The sequence below is a fragment of the Aricia agestis genome, chromosome 20 (genome assembly GCF_905147365.1).
Source record: "Aricia agestis chromosome 20, ilAriAges1.1, whole genome shotgun sequence".
Taxonomy (NCBI): Eukaryota; Metazoa; Arthropoda; class Insecta; order Lepidoptera; family Lycaenidae; genus Aricia; species Aricia agestis.
The window spans coordinates 8,658,455-8,680,565 of record NC_056425.1 but is presented as its reverse complement, the minus strand read 5'-3'; the positions used below and the strand labels follow the sequence as shown (position 1 = coordinate 8,680,565).

General features: G+C 36.3%; 1 protein-coding gene across 2 annotated transcripts in view; it reads right to left on the bottom strand.

The window, feature by feature from the left end:
* The window catches only part of LOC121737018 (peroxisomal multifunctional enzyme type 2-like), a 30,583-nt gene extending 9,789 nt beyond the window's left edge, over positions 1-20,794 (bottom strand). For both annotated transcript variants that reach the window (XM_042128533.1, XM_042128534.1), the window contains exons 1-10: positions 20,672-20,794; positions 20,140-20,341; positions 19,228-19,373; positions 17,331-17,482; positions 16,171-16,342; positions 15,008-15,114; positions 14,509-14,638; positions 12,406-12,502; positions 5,369-5,529; positions 4,600-4,726 (exon numbers count right to left, since the gene is read on the bottom strand). In XM_042128533.1, coding sequence (XP_041984467.1) covers positions 4,600-4,726; positions 5,369-5,529; positions 12,406-12,502; positions 14,509-14,638; positions 15,008-15,114; positions 16,171-16,342; positions 17,331-17,482; positions 19,228-19,373; positions 20,140-20,329 — 1,282 coding nt within the window. In that variant the 5' untranslated portion in view covers positions 20,330-20,341; positions 20,672-20,794. The remainder of the gene's footprint in view (positions 1-4,599; positions 4,727-5,368; positions 5,530-12,405; positions 12,503-14,508; positions 14,639-15,007; positions 15,115-16,170; positions 16,343-17,330; positions 17,483-19,227; positions 19,374-20,139; positions 20,342-20,671) is intronic.
* Between the last annotated feature and the right edge of the window lie 1,317 nt (positions 20,795-22,111).

Here is a 22,111-nt window from a genome sequence, read left to right as displayed (position 1 = left end):
ATCTACTATAAGTAGAGTAAGATCATGTACACGTCTGCCCGATGACAACAAAAGCAAAATAGCTGTATGTCTTGAGACTGCAAATAAATTATTTTCGTCAATAGTATAAGACTTCAAAAAGTTAGTAAGTAAATCTATATCCCAAATTTGTGACTTATGTTGTACAGGCTTTTTCAGTGCAATAGATTTTAAAACATGTTTTACCAAAACGTGAGAACTTAAAGTGCCAGAAATCTCGGTATCACACATGGTAGATACTACCGACTTATGTAATAAAATAGTATTATAAGAGAGCTTATCTATTAAAAATAGATCTGCTAAAAACTTTGCAAGGACTGCGCCCGTCGGTTTGTGAGCGTCGCAACTGTGTGACTTACACCAGGATAACCATCTATTCCAGGCAACCTTATAAGTTTTGCGAGTAGAAGGTCGCCATGATGATAGCAATAATTTTAAATGGTTATCATCCCATCCTACTAAATTTTGCGACCACCCCCACATTTCCATACTTCCAGGATCATCTCCTGAATTTTCGGAGGTGGGGCCCTCGTTGATATGTCGATTAGGCATTTCTCCAGATTGAGAATCGTATGCGGTGCTGCTATTGCCCTCGACTTGAGATCTGCCCGCCAAAATACTCGCTCCCAACGTGGAACCACAAGGAGATAAATTCCTTGTGCCCGATTTAGGTGAGCAAGGACTTTGGGTATTAAATAAGGTGGAGGAAAAACCCATGCTAGGGGGTAGTTCCAATCCCGAGAAAAGGCATCGTGATATACCGCTGCTTGATCGTTCAAGTCGAGAGTTACGTAATTCATCACCACATGAGCTTCGACGGAAGCAAATAAGTCTATCACGGGCACGCCGAACTTCCTGAAAATCTTCTCCGTGCAAGAAGTTAACAGATGCCACTCTGGAGGAGAGCGGTAGCGTGACAGATGATCGGCGTGCCCGTTGAATTTTCCTGGTATATGATGGGCCGTAATGTGAATTTGGAAATGATCCAACAACTGGAAAATCTGAGTGGTTATGTCCAACAGAACATCTGACCTGGTGCCACCCTCGTTCCGAACGTAGGCTATAGCTGTTCGATTGTCGCTTTGCCAGAGAACAGTCGAGTGAGCGAGAGTCTGGTGCTGGCCTTGGAGGACTTTGTATAGAGCTAGAAGCTCTTTTAGATTGCAATGCATGAGATTTTCTTGTGCTGACCATGTCCCGCTCAAGGAAAGGTGATCCAGTTGAGCACCCCAAGCTAGGTCCGACGCATCTGTTGCCAGGAAGTGCGACGGCGGGCTCCAATGAATGGGAGTTGAAAGATGATGATTTTGCAACCACCACCGAAGATCGTCTAACGCTTGTCTCGGCAGAGAGCAGCGATTCAGAATTGGAGTCTTTTCCATGTTTATGAGAAGAGATAGAAGAGCTCGGTAATGTAGTCTTCCCTTCGGAACTACGAAACTGGCGAAGTTCAGGAGACCGACAACGCTCTGTAAGGTCTTTACATCTACAAGACCCTTTGTCAAAACCGGTAAAACCTTTTGATAAATTTTGGACTTTTTTTCGTCTGGAAGTAGCTTTTTGTTTTGAAGCGTTTTCCAACGAACACCCAGAAATACCATATCTTGTTGAGGAGTGAGTATAGACTTCTTTAGATTTATTTGCCAACCAAGATATTGAAGTCGTTGAAGCAAAATTTGAACATGCTCCTGTAGGATGGCTTTGTTCTGATGAGCGATTAGATAATCGTCCAAATAAACGATAATACGTAGACCTTGCTCTCTGAGGGTTTGTGCAACCCAGTTGGTCAGGGAAGCAAAAACTTTCGGTGCAGTGCTGAGGCCGAATGGTAAGCAGGTCATTTGCAGCAACTGTCCCTTGTATATTAAACGTAGAAACCGTCGGTGTGACGGAGCAACTGCCAGGTGAAAATAAGCTTGGGAAAGATCTATTTTGCAAAGCCAATCGTTGGGTTGTAGAAAATCTGGTATTCGTTGAACATTTATGAGCTTGAACGGTTGAGTCAAAACATAATTGTTTAGAGTGGAAAGATTGAAAATAGGACGGCAAGACCCGTCGCTCTTGGGAACCAGAAACATTGTCGAAATAAAACTTGGAGAGGGGCTGGCGATTTCCAATACCCCTTGGTGTATCATTTGCCGAATTTGGAGAGACATTTCTTCCGACACTGGGGTAGAAAATTGATTTTTGCTTGATCTTGGAATGATCAGAGGAGGCTTCTCCATGAAGGGTATGCGGTACCCTTTTAGAATCTTTAAGAGATAACCTGGAGCGTCTAGGCGCTGCCACCGTTGATAAAACTTCAAAAGTTGCCCCGCTCTGAATTGTTGATTGTCAATACTTACGTTTTTTGGTGTTCCCGAGGTCCGAGGGAGAAGCGGCACGTTTACGGGAACTTCTGTCGTGGAATTTCCCTCTATTGTCCGATCGACCTCCTCTCGAGCGAAAGGAACTACGAGAATTGCCAGGCATTGAAGACCGTGGTTCAAAATGAATTCTTTGTCCCTGCGGAGGACGATTATAAGAGCAGCCTTGCGCAGGCTGGTGAGCATGGGAAATGTGCGAGCTAGCACAACATCCATGAGGCGTACCCTGCGCGGGTATACAACTCTTAGCCTGCCCCTGCGCGGGGTGGCGAGTCGATCTATTATTGCTAGAACCCGCTTGCGCAGCGGTAGCAACATTATTCCGGCTATTCACAAAGGTTTTGCGAACTCCACCCGTCTTTTCGAGTAGCGACACCAGTGACTCGGAATTAAAAATATGGTTGCATGAGGGAGGTATCTTACGCAGCGCAGATTTATGAACTGGGTCGCGAACGAAATTGATAATAGCATCGCGTCTCATTTGAATTACCTCAGCTCTATGACCACAGATTAATTGAAGTAAATCTGACGTTACTTTGAACAAATCACCTTTAAGAAACAATTCGTTAACGGTTTCATTTAAACCTTCAGGGGTCAAACTTGAACTGTGCGACCATTGCAATAATTTCTTAAGAGCAGATTGCAAAGCTTCGCGCTGCTTCAGTACACAATATGATAATGCCGCGTATGCTTTGTCCACCTGAGATAAATTTTTTAGAAAATCGAAATCTTTAACCTCATCATTGACCTCTAAATCGATGAAACCTGGAGTGTGAATATAAGATTTTTGAACTTCGGAATAACGAACTTCCGACCATTCGTAGTATTAAAATGTTGAATATCATTTAATATCGCTAAAAACTCTGGAGAAGTTTTAGGAACGGAAGGTTCTTTAAGCTTTGTTTCAATTTCGAACACAAAATTCGGTTGTAAAGAATTGTTAACGGTCGTTTCAGATTCGCATAAGGCGTTTTCATTTGATTCGCAATATAATTCTCGACTGACAATGTCATCGATACAACAATCGTCTGCATGACCTTGAAAAACAGGTCGGTTTTCGTCAAAAGAATTAACCCTTTTGTTAAGTTCCTTAACCTCTTGCGTTAATTTAGCCAAAAGGTCGTCACGGCGCTGTCTGTATTTGCCCCCCCTTTTTTTGTGGCGGCGGCGCCTCGATTTACGTTTGCTGTGTGAAGTAGAAGTCGATGACGAGCTTGAATCACTTGTGGAACTACTGCTACTAGATGACCTTGCACGAAAATAAGGCTTTTTAGTAACCCCGTTACCGGATGATTTCAAATCGTTAGCAGCTGGTGTCACTACCGAAACGTCATTATCGAATTCATTTCCTTTATCCATTTTAAATAGCTACCTTAACGTGAAATATCACAACACTTTAAAAAAAAAAAGATTAAAATGTAACACTGAAATTATGCCACTTTTTAAATTTTAAGAAATTTATACAACTAAGAGTTATATAATAAGGAGGTATAAAACGCAATGGCTTCTAAGCACATCTGTGCGGTGCGGAAAACAAGACGCCAATGATCATAGTTGAGCGGGAATTCTCCCACTACCTGCTCGATGATGGCGTCAAGGTTGACAGAGCTACCAACATTCAGGAAAGAAAAGGAGGTAAAATCTGCGGAAACGGAAGTGCCTATCTCAATTATTATGCTTCAAATAACGGTCAAGTGTTTAATAACAACATTATGGATTCAAATACTAGATATCAGTTTATACTTTATATAAATTATAAATTAAGAAATAAATTATCGACATCGAAAAAGATAAGTATTGCACATCACTATTTGTTGTAGGTATACATTTTTCGATTTATGGTGCTGGCGCTAGAGGTACGACAATTGATTTTAAGCTCGACGGTTAAAAGGTTAAAATATTCACAAACAATGTGTTTCTGTTACCGCTTTAGCAGCAAGTATTAAAAAATAAATTAAATAAATATTTAAGGCGGATATAAAATACACGTGATTTTTTTTTATTTCTTGATATTAATATCGGCAACAAATATATACATTATACATAAATGAACATTCACATAGTACATAGTACCTAGTCGATACTTAAACCTTAAATCCGACTTTAATTTCCGTGTATTTTGAAGCCTTCAAGCCACCTCAAAGCTAACGTTAGCGTCGTAGTCTGTTCGAAGTGTCAGGCCAGCTCAAAGCCATAAAGTTGCCATCATACTCACTGTTGGTGACGACGACGGCGCCGGCGCCCTTGTCCAGCACGTCGACGACGTAGTTGCGGACGACGAACTCGCCGTCAGTGCCGGGCAGCTCGCCCAGAAACTCTATGTACTGCTCGCCGTGCAGAATCTAGAAAAATTAAATAGTAGAAGTCATCAAGCGTGGGTCATTACCCGGTAGTTCACCCCGAAACTCTATGTACTGCTCGCCGTGCAGAATCTAGATGACAAAAATAATTATCAATGTATTTAAATAACCCTACAATAAAGTAGGAAAGCTTTACTAAGAAAATAAGTCTGTTTAGCCGAAGATTTTCAGCGTTTATTTAAAGTGCATATATATGCACTTTAAATAAGCGCTGAAAATGGATTTAGTATAGCCAAATTCTTCAGCTAAACAGACTTATTTTCTTAGTTAAACTTTTACTTTTTTGTCTCTTTCCGTAAAAAGCCATAGCTAGTATTCTCAAAGGACAACGTCAAAATCATGACCACCAACCACGAAAGTTCATGTTCATGGCTATCTCTTTACATCAAACGGCCATTGTATTTTAAAAAGTTTAAACGTCAAAATCATGACCACCAACCGCGAAAGGTTATGTGCCTACTATCAGAGAAGTTGATTCCTAGGCAGATGGACCTAAGTAATTTGGTCGCAGACCGATCTAACATTGAATTGACATAAGCCGACCACATGACCGTCCGTCAACTGCGTAGGAATCAATTTCCTCGATGGTTATTACTATAATAAACTTCTCAGGCTGTAGCTCACGTTGGTGAAATCAGCGTGTTTCCCCGGCGGCATGGCCTCGCTGACGACCGGGGACTCGAACACCAGCCCCGGCAGGATGAAGTACGTCGGCAGCGCCGCGAACTGCTCATGGCTCTCGTACAGGAACCGTAAGTCACCGGGGTTGACGACAGATGCACCCACTGGACATAATGATAAAAAAACGTTTTAGCTCATCATCAGCTGCGAAAATAATCAGATATTTGTATGCATTTATTATTACTGTGTAGATTCGTGTTTTTGTAAAATTAATACTAAAAAAAACTTTTTATTTCTAACTATGGTTAATAAAATATGATCAAATCGTAAGCGCCGCATTAATCTGTAAATTATGTAAACTGAAAAGACTAAGGATCACCAAGATACAGGCTCTGCCTAGTTTGGGGTCCATTGCAAATTGTACGGCTTACATAACTAAAACAAAATTGTATATTGTAAAACAGCCGAGCTTTGCTCGGTATTCGATAAAACACGAATAAAATGTCATTTTCTAAAAATGATTCCTAGCTAGATCGATTTATCGCCCCCGAAACCCCTGTATACTAAAATTCTTGGTTGGTTGGAGAAGGGGTTTTTATTAGTTGGATATGTCAAGTGGAGTAACTTGGGTGTAGTTTATTTATTATTTAAAGTCAATGGCCTCAGGGACAAGGATGCGACGTGTAATTGAAGACATGAGTGGATGAACTTGCAATTTCAAAACTGTCGTTTTTCTGTACCGGGTTTTGGACAGGGAAAATGATTTTAAATCAAAACAAAATCTGGATTATTTATATTAATTTACTGTGCAAAATGTAAGGAATTGAGGGTTTGCGCCTTGCAGTAAAAACTATTTTACATAGAATATCATATTCCCTAAAGCTTAAGACAAAAAACTTCTGTACAACTTTTCTTTCTCTACAGTTGCAAAAACTTTGGGATATCATGTGGCCAACTTTTTTGCAAATTTTACATAACAATACATTTATCATCATATCAACTGATTAAGAACACAATAATAATTATTATTGACAGTCGTGTTCCATATTTAACTTTAGTGATAAACTGTAGCTCATAATGTCATACTCATAATGTTATTGTTTTATCGGTCAATATGTGTACTTCGTATCTCTTACATAGACTTGCTACATTTAACAAAGTTCACTATTAAATTAACTTATCAAATCTTTTGCACTTGGGTGATATTTAATCTTAAAGTTGAATCAGATAAAAAGTGCCGAACAAATATTTAAAAAAAAACAGCCTATAGATATTATAATCTACGAGGGCTGCTATTTATGTATCCGAAATTAAAAAAAGAAACAAACATATATCATTTAATATGGTTTTATTGCTTTTCAAAATATTCGCCGCGATGATCGACACACTTTTGCATACGCTGAAACCAATTTTCATAGCACTTTTTCCATTCTGATTGAGGTATCTCCAAAACGTGCATTTTGAACGCATCAACAGCCTCTTCGCGGCTCGAAAAACGTTGACCACGTAATTTGTTCTTCGCGTATGGAAATAAAAAGAAATCGTTAGGTGCCAAATCAGGGCTGTACGGCGGATGACCAGTCAATTCGATCTTTTGACCCTCCAAAAACTGAGTTGTTTCAGCTGAGGTGTGACAGCTAGCATTGTCGTGATGTAATATGATTCTGCGTTGTCGGTTGTCCTTTCTTATTTCTTCAAAGACTTCTGGTAAACAAATGGTCGTATACCATTCAGAATTAACCGTTTTACGATTCTCTAATGGCACTGTAGCCACATGTCCATTAATTCCAAAAAAACAGGCGACCATTTGCTTCAAAGTACTTTTTGCACGAGTAACTTTTGTTGGTTTCGGCTCATCTTGGAACACCCACACCGTTGACTGTTGTTTAGTTTCGGGGTCATATGCATAAATCCAAGATTCATCACCTGTGTAGATATTATAAACGGCTTTTGACGTACCACGGTTGTATTTTTTTATCATTTTTTTGCACCAATCGACACGAGCCCGTTTTTGATCGATTGTCAAGTTGTGCGGAATCCAACGCGAACATATTTTTTTTACAGCCAAATGTTCGTGTAATATCTTATGTATGCTCGTCATACTTATGCCTAAGGACGCCTCTATCTCGCGATATGTAACATGACGATCACGCATTATTAGTTCCCGCACAGCATCTATATTTTGTGGGACAACAGCTGTTTTTGGGCGACCTTCTTTATTTTCATCCGTGAGCATAGACCGCCCACGATTAAACTCACTGTACCAGTGATAAACAGTGGTTTTTGATGGTGCTTCATCTCCAAAAGTTGCGGTGAGTTGAATAAAGCACTGTTGTTGATTTAGCCCACGCCGAAAATCGTAGTAAATCATTGCACGAAAATGTTCACGCGTTAAATCCATGGCAAATGAAGACACGCAATTTTCAAAATGACGCCACAATGGAAAAATAATTGACAGTCACATGAAACAAAATGTATTCTTCAACCAAAGAGTTCTATTTTTAAATGTTGTAATTACTTTTTAAATATTGTTCTTGTAAGTGGCCAGTTCCGGATACATAAATAGCAGCCCTCGTATGAATTCTAATCTTTTAGGGTTCCGTAGCCAAATGGCAAAAAACGGAACCCTTATAGATTCGTCATGTCTGTCTGTCCGTCTGTCCGTCCGTATGTCACAGCCATTTTTCTCCGAAACTAGCTATACTATTGAAACTTGGTAAGTAGATGTAGTCTGTGAACCGCTTTAAGATTGTGATACAAAAATGGAAAAATAATTGAAAATTTTAGGGGTCCCCATAGATACAACTGAAACAAAAAAAAATTCATCTAACCTATGCGTGTGGGGTATCTATGGATAGGTCTTCAAAAATCATCATTTTTTTCTAACCTGAATAGTTTTCGAGAGACACTCTTCCAAAGTGGTAAAATGCGTGTCCCCCAACCCCCCTCTAACTTCTAAAGTAGGGGCATGATAAGTCTAAAAAAAAATATATGATGTACATCTATATATATAAAACTCAAAGGTGACTGACTGATTGACATAGTGATCTATCAACGCACAGCCCAAACCACTGGACGGATCGGGCTGAAATTTGGCATGCAGGTAGATGTTATGACGTAGGCATCCGCTAAGAAAGGATTTTGATAAATTCCAACCCCAAGGGGTTCAAATAGGGGATGATAGTTTGTATATAATAATACTTCTTAACGCGAGCGAAGCCGCGGGCAAAAGCTCGTTACTACATAAACTACCAAAGGAAGGCAGCATAAATGATAAACTTTAATTTAACTTTCATTAAATCAACTTAAAATAAATCAAAAACCTCTTAATTTCATAAAAGTAAACCTTACTGCTGATTGCGGAACCCTTCATGGGTTCCGCAATCAGCAAGCATGGGGCCAACTCGCACTTGGCCGTTTTTTTATGATTGAGTTCAAAGTATATTGTAATAAAATATGTAAATATACCTACTTGCATTAATTTGATAGTAAGACTATCAGTCTGTTATCAGACCCCTAGTTACCAATATCTGTACTACTAATACTATTATTATTTACTACCTTCTGATATTATATCTATTACTGAGGAAAGTATATTATTCATTCTTTTGTAAAGAAAAAAATAAACGCTCAGAAAATCATGTCATTAGCAGATTCATCTTAAAGATGATTTTAAAAGCTTTTTCCAGTTTTTCCATTCCAGTAAATCATACTGGAATAAAATCCCCCCCCTTTTTACACGTCTTTACATAATAAACAATTAAATGTCTATTGATTATATTGCTACAGGCACAATATAAAATCAAGGTCAAACTATTTAGTAACCCAACAAGCGCATTTGCTATTTAAATTAAGAATGATGCATTTCATTAGTACCTCAAGTGACTGTACAAATTCGGTACAAAATGGCAAATTAAAGTTTGAGTTTAAAGTCATTTTGAAATCAGGGGCAGCTCATAAGAAAAAATGTTATATTTAAGATTGTAGTAATTCATCTGATGAATTTACTTGGAATAAAATATTTTGGTAGTCGACAGCTCCGTAGTGGTTCAGATCTTGGTTTTCAGTCAGGCTAACCGCCATTAGTGATCTACAGTGTCAGAGAAAATGGTCTTTCTGACCAGTAGTGGTCAGAACGTGTACTGTCCGTCTGTCTATCTCCAGGCTGTATCACAAGAACCGCTATAGCTAGACTTCTGAAATTTTCACAGATTGTGTATTTCTGTTGCCGCTATAACAACAAATACTAAGAACTAGGTAAGTTAATATTTAACGGGGGCTCCCATACAACGAACGTGATTTTAGGCCTTTTTTTGCTCGTAATCCATAATGGCATATATTGCGTACTCCTGCGTAGCTAGCACGGGGTTTCCCAGTCGATTCTTCGGAAGAAAGTAATGGCAGTTTCTTTCCCATGTCTACATATCTTATTCCCGAGCATGGCCCCACCCATCGACTTGAGTTTCAGTGGACAAAGACAAGAAACTCTTTCCATAGCAACCAAAGCAACGGCAATTATTATTTTTTTGACATTTAGTTTCTTGGTTCTTTTTTTTTAATTATGGCACCTCGGCTATAAAACCATGGCCAGTGTCGAGTAAATGGCGGCAAATTCAAAAAATCGACGTGTAGCAACCTTGTCTATAGCCGGAATTATAGTTTTGATCTACGAAATACGAATAATAAAAACTAAGGAACTTTATTATTCGTAGTTTGTAGATCAAAACTATAATTCCGGCTATAGACAGGGTTGCTATACATCGATTTTTTTTTATTTGCTGCCATTTACTCGACACTAGCCATGGTTTTATAGCCAAGTGCCATCAGGCGCGGTCCGAAGGGGGGGGGGGGGGGGTCACAGGGGACATGACCACCCCCAAAATCTAAGGTAAAATTGGAAAATCTCAAAATCTTGCTAAATAATAAAAGGAAATTTCTAACTATCCCTTAGCCACCACTTCGTCCGACCTTAGACAGCTGCTGTGAACCCAGAAACGTCCGAGGGCGCAGATAAAAAAACCCCCCCAAAATTTCAGGCTGCGACCACGCCTGAGTGCCATAATAACAATAAAAAAAGAATCAAGAAACTAAATGTCAAAAGCGGTTCGTCATGCTTGACATATGGCGGCTCTCGACATAGGCGAACGCGTTGGCCAACGCGTCTGCAGACGCGTTGGCCCAATGTGTAGAACGGGCGTTCGCGCGTTGGCCAACGTCTAAATACCTACGGCCAACGCGCGAACGCCCGTTCTACACATTGGGCCAACGCGTCTGCAGACGCGTTGGCCAACGCGTTCGCCTATGTCGAGAGCCGCCATTATAGATTTCCAAAAGCGGAAGATATCGAGATACGAAAGAAACTTTTTCTCCAGTGTTTTTCCGGTAAAACTGTCAAAATTTAGTTTTTTTCATTTGTCTACGTGCTTGTGCTAGCTATGCAGGACAATATAAAATAACTCTTTATAGCTGGCCTGGATTCAATAGCCCGCACCGCCAAAATCGGTGTGGGAGCTATCTTGTCGATGCGACGGTATAGGTATTCGAGTCTTGTTTGATTTTGTATCTTTTTTTTGCATAAACATTAAACGTTATAATTAGGTATGTACTATGTATATTGAGGTCCAAAGGACAAGGTCAGATAACATTAAGAATATCGCCATTATCTTTATGCTCAATTGTATATTATGTAAATAATCTATATTGCTATATTATAATGAAGTTGAATTTGTTTGGTTATTGATAGCATCTGAACATGAAAGTTTTATAAAATTTTGATGGTATAGAAGTAGAGTTGAAGAACAAAGACATCTAAAATTATATTCCCGTTTGTCTCGTGATTTCTGCGTCGGTCGGTCGTCTGGTCGTGGCAACATTTATCAGTTGGTTTTTTTCGCATTCATCGTCATTTCATCAGTGCAGAAGACGCATATTAAGCCGTGTTTACATTCAGTTATTGAAATAAGTTTTTTCTATATTATTACTTTCGTATTGATTTCTTTCGTGTTGACTGTTGATGACTTACTGCAATATATTTTATGTTTACTATGATTATATTGTTTACACGTTCAGTTTGTCATCAATCTCATCTGAGATTTACGTCAGATTGATGGCTAAAAAGTACATAATAAAGAAATTAACAGTCCGTCAATCAACTGGTTAGACGTTCAGTTTCGCGTCAATCTTACCAGATTGATGGGCTAAACTGATGATAAACTGAGCGTGTATTGTGTAACCTACATCTTTATTTATTTATTTACTTTAATAAGGTACACCAACAGTACATACATTGACACACATATAAAATAGTTCAAAGCAAAATAAAGTTCTCATGTATATATGTACCAATTATGGGCGTACTTACACATCATTACAAATTGAGTGACAAATTATTATAAGTACATAATTAAATGATATTAAACAAATATAACAATATGACCGATATTTGAATTACAAAAAATGCTGCATTGGTACTGAGAGTGCTAAAATATGGTTTGAAGGACATTCATCAAAGAGTTTTTAAATTTATTTATGTTATGAATAAATATGTCTATTGTCTATATCTTTATTCTTTACTGTAAGCAAAAGCTGACAAGCTCTTAAAAAAGAGCTCGTTATAATGACGAGCCATTCTAGTAATGGGGTTAAAATATGAAATATTGTTTTTGTAACAGAAATAGATTTATTTTATTCGCTCTGCGTGCACTGTACTTAGATAAGAAAGAAGTTCAGGACAATATATTAGAGAATGTAAAGTCGTCTATAATAGGGGTTCCCAATCTTTTTCAATGTCAAGTCAATATTTTGTGACAGCGCCCTTCTCTACCTAGCTATTACAAAAAGATACAGTTAAGTAATTTAATAATAATAAACAAATATTAATCATCTGCCTGCTTTGTATAATTCATAATATTATAATTTTGTTTTATAATATTTGTGTGGTTATGGCTAATGATGGAGGATCGACTCACGGCGCCCCTCTTGATTTTCCACGGCGCACAGTTTGGGAACCCCTGGTATATAATATTGTAGTGTGAACTCACCGCCAAGGGCATAGCAGACCAAGTCCTTGCAGTTGTACTTGTACGTGGTCCAGTACGATTTGTTCTCGGCGTCCAACTTGCTGCGCTCTTCGAAGTCCTAAAAAATATTGAATTGAAAATACAATATTTAGGTCCAATATCACCAACATCTGTTATAGTTTGTGCGTTTTATGATGATATGCGTGACACATTATAATTGACAATAGTAGGGAAGTTACCTAACAAAAATGAATCGATAATTTAAAAATATCGAATCACTTCGTAAAGGAATTGCAATCGAAATTATCGATTTCGTACTGACATTTCAGTGGTGCCGGCGATTTAAGATGGCTGCCCTTTTTTATCGATTTGATTTCGATTCAACAGAGTCAATCTCTATTGACATAAGTTCCGTTTCATGCATCTAACATTTTTCAAATGTTTTCGTAACAATAATTTTATACTCCTATTTCACAGTTAATATATTTTATAATTTTATATTAATAAGTTAGCATTTAGCAACTTTTCATTTTTATTCATTAACAAAAATAGGAAACATTTGTTTTTGTAGCTGGAATATAATTTATTACATTTTGATTTTTTTTGTTTTCTTGTAAAAAAAACCCGTAGCAAGGAATATGAAAACTGTCACCCATATCATCTTAAAACGCACAAACTATAGTTTTAATGGCTTGTTGTATCTTCTCTTTCATTAGTATGAAAAACGAAAGAGATAACGTGCATAGCATTAACTTTAACAGACGTCGATTAACATCAAATAAATATGGTTTGTATGGAAGGAAAAAATAATTTCCTATATCACCAAATCGCTTTAGAATTTCCTATTACTTACTAGAAACACAAATATCTAATGTCTATACTGAATTGCTTATTTAAAAAAAAACCCACAGCCGGACATATAACCTCCTCCTTTTTGGAAGTCGGTTAATAAATATACAGCATCGAGTTACTTTTGTCACAAAACCCTAAAGGATCATGGGAAAATCTGCCTGTATGAGTAAACAGGAAAACTACTTGGATTTACCCATGTGGAATGCATTATAGGTAAAAAGAGTTAATTTAATACTAGTTTAGCCTCATACCTAACAATATAATAATAATTATATAGAGTCATAAAATATGTAAGAGTCAAATTGCATGCCCAGTCAACCAAATACGCAATAAAGATAGCACAAATAAGTATCATCTTCAATTAAATAAATATACACTTTCCTTGCACTTATTCCACTTTATTTTAAGATATTTATTACAAAAATGTTAAATACACAACCGGTTTCGAAAAAGAAGACACCTGATGATGATTTTTTCGAAACTGGTCGTGTATTAAACAATTTTGTAATAAATATCTTAAAATAATTTGGAATAAGTGCAAGGAAAGTGTATATTTATTTAATTATCATAGTTTTATCTATGCAAGTGTTTTATTATTAGTGTCTAACAAAAAAAACAAATCTTGCCTCTGTATAAATATTATAATTGTTAGATAATTTTAATATCATTGTCTAATATTTTCATTTAAATTACTTAATAATAAAATTACTTTAAAGTCTTATCATAAAGTTGATTACCCATTTAAGCACTTCTTTACTAAATACGTAGTTTTTATTTTGATACCAGTATAAAATATAATAATATTATTTCTATTTCAGAATAAGTAGACGAAACTACTAATTGACCATTAAAGATATTAATAATTAAATTTTTTGGTGATTGTGCCTTCACATCTTCTCGTAAAAAGTAGATAATAATCATATTAAGTCCAAATGGCCTTAATCAATTTGAACATTGAAACAACTGAAATCCAAAGGTCCATAACCTTTTCAGGGCTACATGAGTATGACCTGACTTCGTAAGAAGATCGTTTGACTTTCCTGTTTGAATTTTAAAGTACAAAAATTATATAACTTTTATAAAATAAAGGGAGCAAAACTAGCAAACGGGTCACCTGATGGAAAGCAACTACCGTCGCCCATGGACACTCGCAACATTAGAAAAGCTGCAGGTGCGTTGCTGGCCTTTTAAGAGGGAATACGCTCTCTTCTTAAAGGACCTTATTGACCTGAAAACGAGCAGACAGAGCACCTACTGCAAAGATACACGTACCTGTAACTTCTGCACTAAATCTATAGTAACGTCGGCAATCTTCTCGATGTGTCTCGCGTCAGCCATGTTCACAGCTTCCGACCATCTCTCCTTCACCGATTCTATTGTGACAGGGTCCGATGGCTTCGCTCTGAAATGAAAAACTTTTGAAGACTTCGTGATATTCCTACTTTCTTTAGTTTAGCTTTTTTTACATTTAAATAAAATAGATTTTTGAGTAAAATCATCCTATATCCCATAATTTTCTTTAATATAATATTTAAATGAAGTTGTCAAGCAATAGACACAAAAAGGAAACCAAGCTAAACTTGTCATATTGCAAAATGTTCATACCACGCGTTCCATTAAGCGTTAAAAACGATCAAAATGCTCAAAATAGGAGGCATTTTGAGCGTTTTGATCGTTTTTAACGCTTAATGGAATGCGGGGATTATGTACTACTCATTTAGGTTACACCCGCGCAAAGCTAGCTAGGAGGATAGTTACAAGAAACACTTACCTCAAGGGTGCACCATTGGATCTCACAATCTGTGCCTTGCTGGCGAAGCCGAGAGTCGAGTCAATGATGGATCCGCTTTCGGGGAAAGATTCGTGCACCATGTATGCCTGGAGGAAATTTTCCGGTTAAAAATAATCCTTCATGGAAGTTGATAAAAAAACTACCAAAAAGTGAGTCACAATCTACAGAAAATTGTATTAAGACAGCAGTAGATAGCTATTAAATATCAAAATCTAATGCTCACGAGTTTCATACCTAAACGTGAAGCGGAGAGAGCTGCGGGGTAAGAGGGGAGGCATTCAATCCATGTTTGTTGTCTGTTGTCTCATAATTTGTTTCCTATCAACTTCCAAACGGCCACGGCCCAAGTGGGCCGCGATAACAATAGATTTCCAAGAATCCGCGATCGAATCCCCCCCGCAAAGACCTATGGCCCCACCCTATATAGAATCCTGGCTACGCGGTGAGCCAGCCAGCTAGCTATGCTTGATAACCTAAACTCTGCGTCGATGACAATAGGCATGATGACTATTTTTTTTTTCTTATCGGTAATTGAAAGACACTTAAAAAATAGAAACATTGTTAAAAGAATGACTCTGATAGCTTAAAAATTCACCAAGATATGACAATTCAAATATCTCATAAAAAAGACCTGCCCGAAACGCTCCATACAAAGTGCTACGAAAGTATGACGTCAGTCTTTCGTAGTTTGTACGCATCGGGAGACAACTTTGTTTGACAGCTATATTAAATATTGCGTTTATGAAAGTGGTTTCATAACAAAAGTTGCTTTTAATTGCATAAGTTATCGAATTGTATAAAATATTAAGAAATTTAATTGAAAAAAAATTCGACTTGAATATCCAAATTTGAAAACGCATAACAAAAAAATACAAATGCTATCAAGCTGAAATTTTGGGAACACTTATTTTTTACCGTGATTTCTTTATTTTATTAACCAAATTCGCTAATCTTTGACCTTGTCATCATCCCTATTGGATTTTTTTATTGTGTATCCAGTAATACATAAAAACACTAGATTAAAAATTAAAACCATGTCATAACTCAAACCCAACACCATTTTAAAAAACAAAAAAAAATATTTATATTTTATTTATTTTTTTAGTTTTTAGGTCTTTTAAATGACAGTGTATGATGCTTACCACAACCGGAGCAATGAGTTCTGGCTTCATTGCCTGGAACATATCCGGTGGGAGGATGTCCTCCGTCAGTCGCGAGGCTGCCGTCGGCACGATTGTGTTCACTTTGATGTTGTACTTCGCTCCTTCCAAGACTAGGGTATTGGCTAATCCCACCAGTCCCATTTTGGCGGCACTAAAATTACACATAAGTTAGAATATACTATCTCAGCGGTTCTCAAAATTTTGGACGAGGAACCCTTTTACAAAGTGACATTTTAGATGGACCCTAAAAAAAGAATGCTGTCTTAGAAACCAATCATCCCTATATGACTGTCTTCCCAATTATATCTATATATCTATGGACGCTTCACACCATGTCAATCTGGCCCCGTGCTAAGTACCTAAAGGACTTGTGTTACAGGTACCAGACAACGGAAATATATTTAATACTTTTATACTATACTTACATATATTTAAGATTTTTATTAAGTATATCATACACATATTTAATACACATCCAGACCCGGGATCATTGAAAACTTTTTGTTCCGTCGGCGGGATTCAAACCCGCGACCCCCGGCTTGAGCTACCAACGCGCTTACCACTGAGCCACAGAGGTCGTCAAACGTTACAACTTACATCCCTCGTCCTATCAATTTTAAATCGGTTTTAAGTTATGTAAATACCCCTTTTATTGAGATTTTGTATACTTATATACGTGTTAACAATATTAAATTGTGATGTCTTTACTAACACTCGTTTTTGTTTTAGGTGAATCAACTTGTAAATATGTACTAATATAATTATTTAACCATACCCTTGTTGCTTCACCAGACCTACATTAAATAGAGCAAAGTCTAATGTGATACACTCTGACATTGGCAATCCACGAAACTGCCATTAAAGAAGAAGAAAAAGAATGTTTATTCTTTGAATGAATTGTCTCCATGCTGGTGTTTGATGAATGATGATATTTCTAAAAAACAATGTTTGTCTCGCGAGCGAGCCCCCACAATGCATTTGCGGAGCCCCATGGCTCTGAGGAGCACACTTTGAGATTCTTGAGATACAGCCTGGAGACAGACAGATATCGAAGTCTCAGTAATAGTCCAACCCTTTGGATACGGAACCCTAAAAACAAATCTATGAAACTTAGGTCATTGACCTCCCACTGCATTTACCTGTAATTTGTCTGTCCAAAATTGCCCAAGAGTCCAGCATTACTTGTGGTCATAATGACGCGGCCATATTTCTGTTTCTTGAACGAGTCCCAGGCCGCTTGTGTGGTTTTGAAGGCACCCTTAAGGTGGACTGCATGTACCAAGTCCCAGTCCTATTGAAAATTATAAAAATGAATACATTTTTATAAACTTTAGAACTTTCTTACATTTAACCCTCCATGTACTAGGTGACTAATCTCACCATGCTGTACTAGGTGGGGTGTGACATACCCCAACAATAAAAGGCAGTTAAATTGTTCCTTGTGATTGTAAAATAATAAGTAATCTATATATTAATACGTGAGAGAAAAACTTTGTAACCCTTTTTACGAAAAATGGGGAAACGTAGGTGCATGAAATTTCTCACAGTTATAGTTTATATGGTGAAGGAGTGCATCGAGCTAATATTATTTTAAAATTATGCTTTTATCATATATATTTTTAACAAATAAAATGTTACACACACTACGACACTACTACTAGGAAAAATGACAGATTTTTGAGTGACGAGCCTATACATATGAATTATACTCTTATTTATTGTTTATGGTTGAAGCTGTTGACAACAAGTTGACAAATTTAAAATGGATTATTGATTTTTTTTTTATTTACGCTGCTAATGCTTAAACGGCCAGTTTGAGATCAGCTGAGTCCCAGAGACAAGAATTGAAAAAAACTATGATGAAGTCAATATTTTTTTACAAAATATAGATAGTAGTCCTAATGTTGTTGCAAGTAAGATCGAATTTCGACCATTGGGCGATCTCTAGTATATTTAAATATCTAATAATGAATTGGTTTAAGTAAAATAAATTCAATTTTATATATAAAATACATTTTATAAGCAAAAATACAAAAACTTGACTTTTTCTTCAAACTATAAACTATGCAATCTTTTCTTCAGTACAAAAATAAAATGGAACCTACTACAATCAAATTTTTCTCAATTTCTAAGACTATAGTATACCTAGTTTTAACCTATTTATAATATCAATTTAAAATAAACAATATGAAATAGATCTTGGTCACTTAAGTTTCCTTAATATTGACAGTTATTTAGACACAAAAATTAGTATGTAAAATACATAATAATGGACATATTATATTTTTTGCAAATGTGCCCAGTATTCCTATATATTAGTTTAGGCCATATCCGGTATCACTGATATGATCTTCATTACCAGCCGATTCTTGTTCGGAATTCATTAGCTCAGCGTCACAATCATCATCTTCTTCAGTCAGTGCTTGTAAAATATTATTTTTTTCGAATCAAGTTAAACAAATTATCTACAACTAGCTTGTAAAATATTATTTTTTTCGAATCAAGTTAATCAAGTTAAAAAAATTAAATAAAAACAAAAGAAGTTACACTTACTTTTTTAGCTACGTGCTGTACTAGGTGGGGTATGTGATACCCCAGCGCACTTTAAGCACATGTAACAGAATTGGTGATAGACATAGAACTGAATATTTGGTAGGAATTAAAGCAGCAACGTCTTATTTGCAGCTATTGAGGAAACCAACTCGCATACTTTTTTCGTTTAAAAATGCTATCAACATACCCCACCTCGTACACGGAGGGTTAAAAACAATTTACTGGTGAGATGAAACAAATTTTACAAACAACATAATACTATGTATCAATCATCTTCTCTTTAAATTACAATAAATCATGAAAACTATAAAGTAAATGTTGAAAAAAATACATATAACATAATGTTATCAGGATCTTCAACTTATAAAAAATGTATTTATACAAAAATTTATTTTGGCATTTTATTGCGGCATTTAAACCAATTGGGAAGAAAACATTTACAGAGCCCAGTAAGTAACAAATAATTTGATAGATCCAATGTACCTGTTCTGACATCTTCTGGAAACTTCTGTCCCTGAGTATTCCGGCATTGTTAATAAGAATATCAATTCGCCCAAAATTGTCAAGTGCTGTCTTTATTATCTTCTCTCCTTCAATCACAGAATTGTAATCGGCAACTGCTACACCTCCTAAAATACAAAAAAATACATAGTGTACTCTGTAAATTGTAAATTAACTCTGTAAATACCCAATTTACATTTTTTACCTATTTGACTTGGGCTTCTTTTACAAAATCATTGTTTTAATTTAAAATTAGATTGGTTATTTAAGGGTTATGAATTATGATACAATGAACAATACATATTTACATATTTCTCTCCTTTTGTTATGGACAATTATGTTGAGAATCAAAAGAAATTAGATTGTGACTATGAGCTTACAACATTATGTTGATTTGTTATCACACAATAGAGTTCAATATACGACACTCTGACCTTGAACAATGTACATTGTACACACATTAAGTCCGCTTAATGAAAAGATTGATACAGGTACAAAAAGTAAAAAAGAAAAACAATTACATATGAAGCTTCTCTACAATATAAAGTTATTGTAAGGTAACAATGACCAAAATATTTGGAAACATTTTACCGTTATTGAATAATCCTCAATGGCAATATTCTATAATTATGCTATAAAGATATTAAAGATAAAAACTTACACAGTGAATAAGATATTCCAATGTATTAGACAAAGTTAAAACATACAAGTTAAAAGTAGGTTTATTTATTTTTTAACAATAACTTCATATAACAGTATAGTAGTGTAATTGCATTAACCCAAAAATCCCCAAGCGGCAGCCGGCTGCCGCATAACAATTGAAAATCTATTGTGTCTGCATACCCTCGATGGAGGTGTTAACACATTTAATTCTTGTTTCTAGTTGTATCTTACCTTTCTCTTTTATCTCTTTGACAACTGCATCAGCAAAATTTGACTTTCCCACTCCATCTCTCGCACCACCCAAGTCGTTGACCACTACTTTGGCACCTCTGGAGGCGAGGAGCAGGGCGTATGCTTTGCCCAAACCACCACCAGCTCCTGTCACCACAGCAACACGACCATCAAAACGGAGTTCAGACATTCTGCAGTTTACCTATTATAAAAAATATATTTTTTAACTTTTGTTTATAAAATGTACTATATTAACAGATATTTATAATATTCTTTATATTTATAATATTTAGTACTTTTGTTATTCAAATAATTTTATGATAGCATTACACAGCACTTTTTGTCCTGAGTAAACATGTGATGACCTTTAATCCTCAGCAGTGAAAATTTCTTATCTTACAACCAAGAAGCTCTCAATATGATATTACTATAAATTATTATAGTAACTAGTAAGTCTAACAACAACAATACTTAATTTGTTCATTTAGCAACACAATTATTTCAATTAACATAAAAAAGAGTTAAAGCAAACCTTGACTATCCGGTTTCTCGATGATAACACAACACAGTGCAAATTAAAATTATATTATTCGGTTTATCTTGGACTTCGGAGTCCGGAGACTTCAGCTTCAGAGACGGCGACCAAACCACGACCAAACTTAAAATGTCATTAGTCTTTTGACATTGACAACATTTTTTTTTTCTTATTATGGCACTTCGGCTGGAAGAAATTAAAAAAAGCAACATCGTGGTGTCCCGTGTCAACTGTCATCCCTTTCAAATCCAAAAAGGGATGACAGTGCCTTGTCGCATTGACGGAAATCCGCTGCGCCCCGACACAGTGAGCGATACGCGCATCCACTTCCATACAAATTGTATTGAGGCGGATTTTTGCGATGAGCCCCGGCACCTGCTTGTGAGTATAGTATTCGTCACAGATTACTTTTTTATATATGGAAAGTATTAGTTGCCCGGCACGCTGAGCCCCGGCACGGCCCGTCTCAATGTGTTCACTGCTCACTCCTTTAATGTCACTCACTTGTCAAATGTCACCAATACCACTAATCTGTGTCACCAATGAGGGATTTTCATTTAAATTTTTTAATTTCACTTTTAACAATCTTAACTAGATGGCGTAAGTATAAACCATAGATAAAGTATTATAGTATAGATGTAGTCTTAGCCCGTCATCGCGTGGCCATTTTGTGTTTTTTTCATATAAGTAGTGTGCGTTTATTTTCTTGAATATTTCTATTTGTCGATTATTTCGAAGTACATTATGATACAGGAAAGTAATTTAATTAGTTCATGATATCGATTAACTATAGTTCAAGTGATGAGAATCCGTAAACACACGTAAAAAGCTGTGCAATTTTTATAGCCAAATTATTAATTGATTTGACATTTTTAGCACTAATGCTATATATAGCACGGATAGGGGATTAATAAACTTATAAATTATCTTTTTAGCTTACAAAAATACCGATTGAAAAGCCCAAAAAACGTTGTTCAAAACTTACGTATTTAATGTTAAATCCACGTGTTTGAGGCATTCTTTGACCATTCTTATGGTTTATTATTTAGCGGAACCACAGAACTCAACAATATCTAGCATTAAATGTTCACTAAAAACCTTTATTAACACTTTTATTACATGAAATATGCAGACCGACTCCTTTGTTATGTCCTACTAAGTAGGACATAACATTACACGCTTATGACGCTTATATACCGATATAAGGCTCTCTCCAGTATAATAGTACCTCAATGGGATAAACACTTCTAGATTTTCTATTGGTTCCTCACCGATCTGAAATTATCTGCAGGTTGGCATTACTGATTACATATGGGTTGTGTTTCCAAAAAATATCAGTGTACTGTCAAGTGTGACATAAATCAAAATATCTTAAACCTAAGCGATCATTGGCCTAAGCGATTAGGCCAGTATACTGGTAATAGTTTAGGAACACGC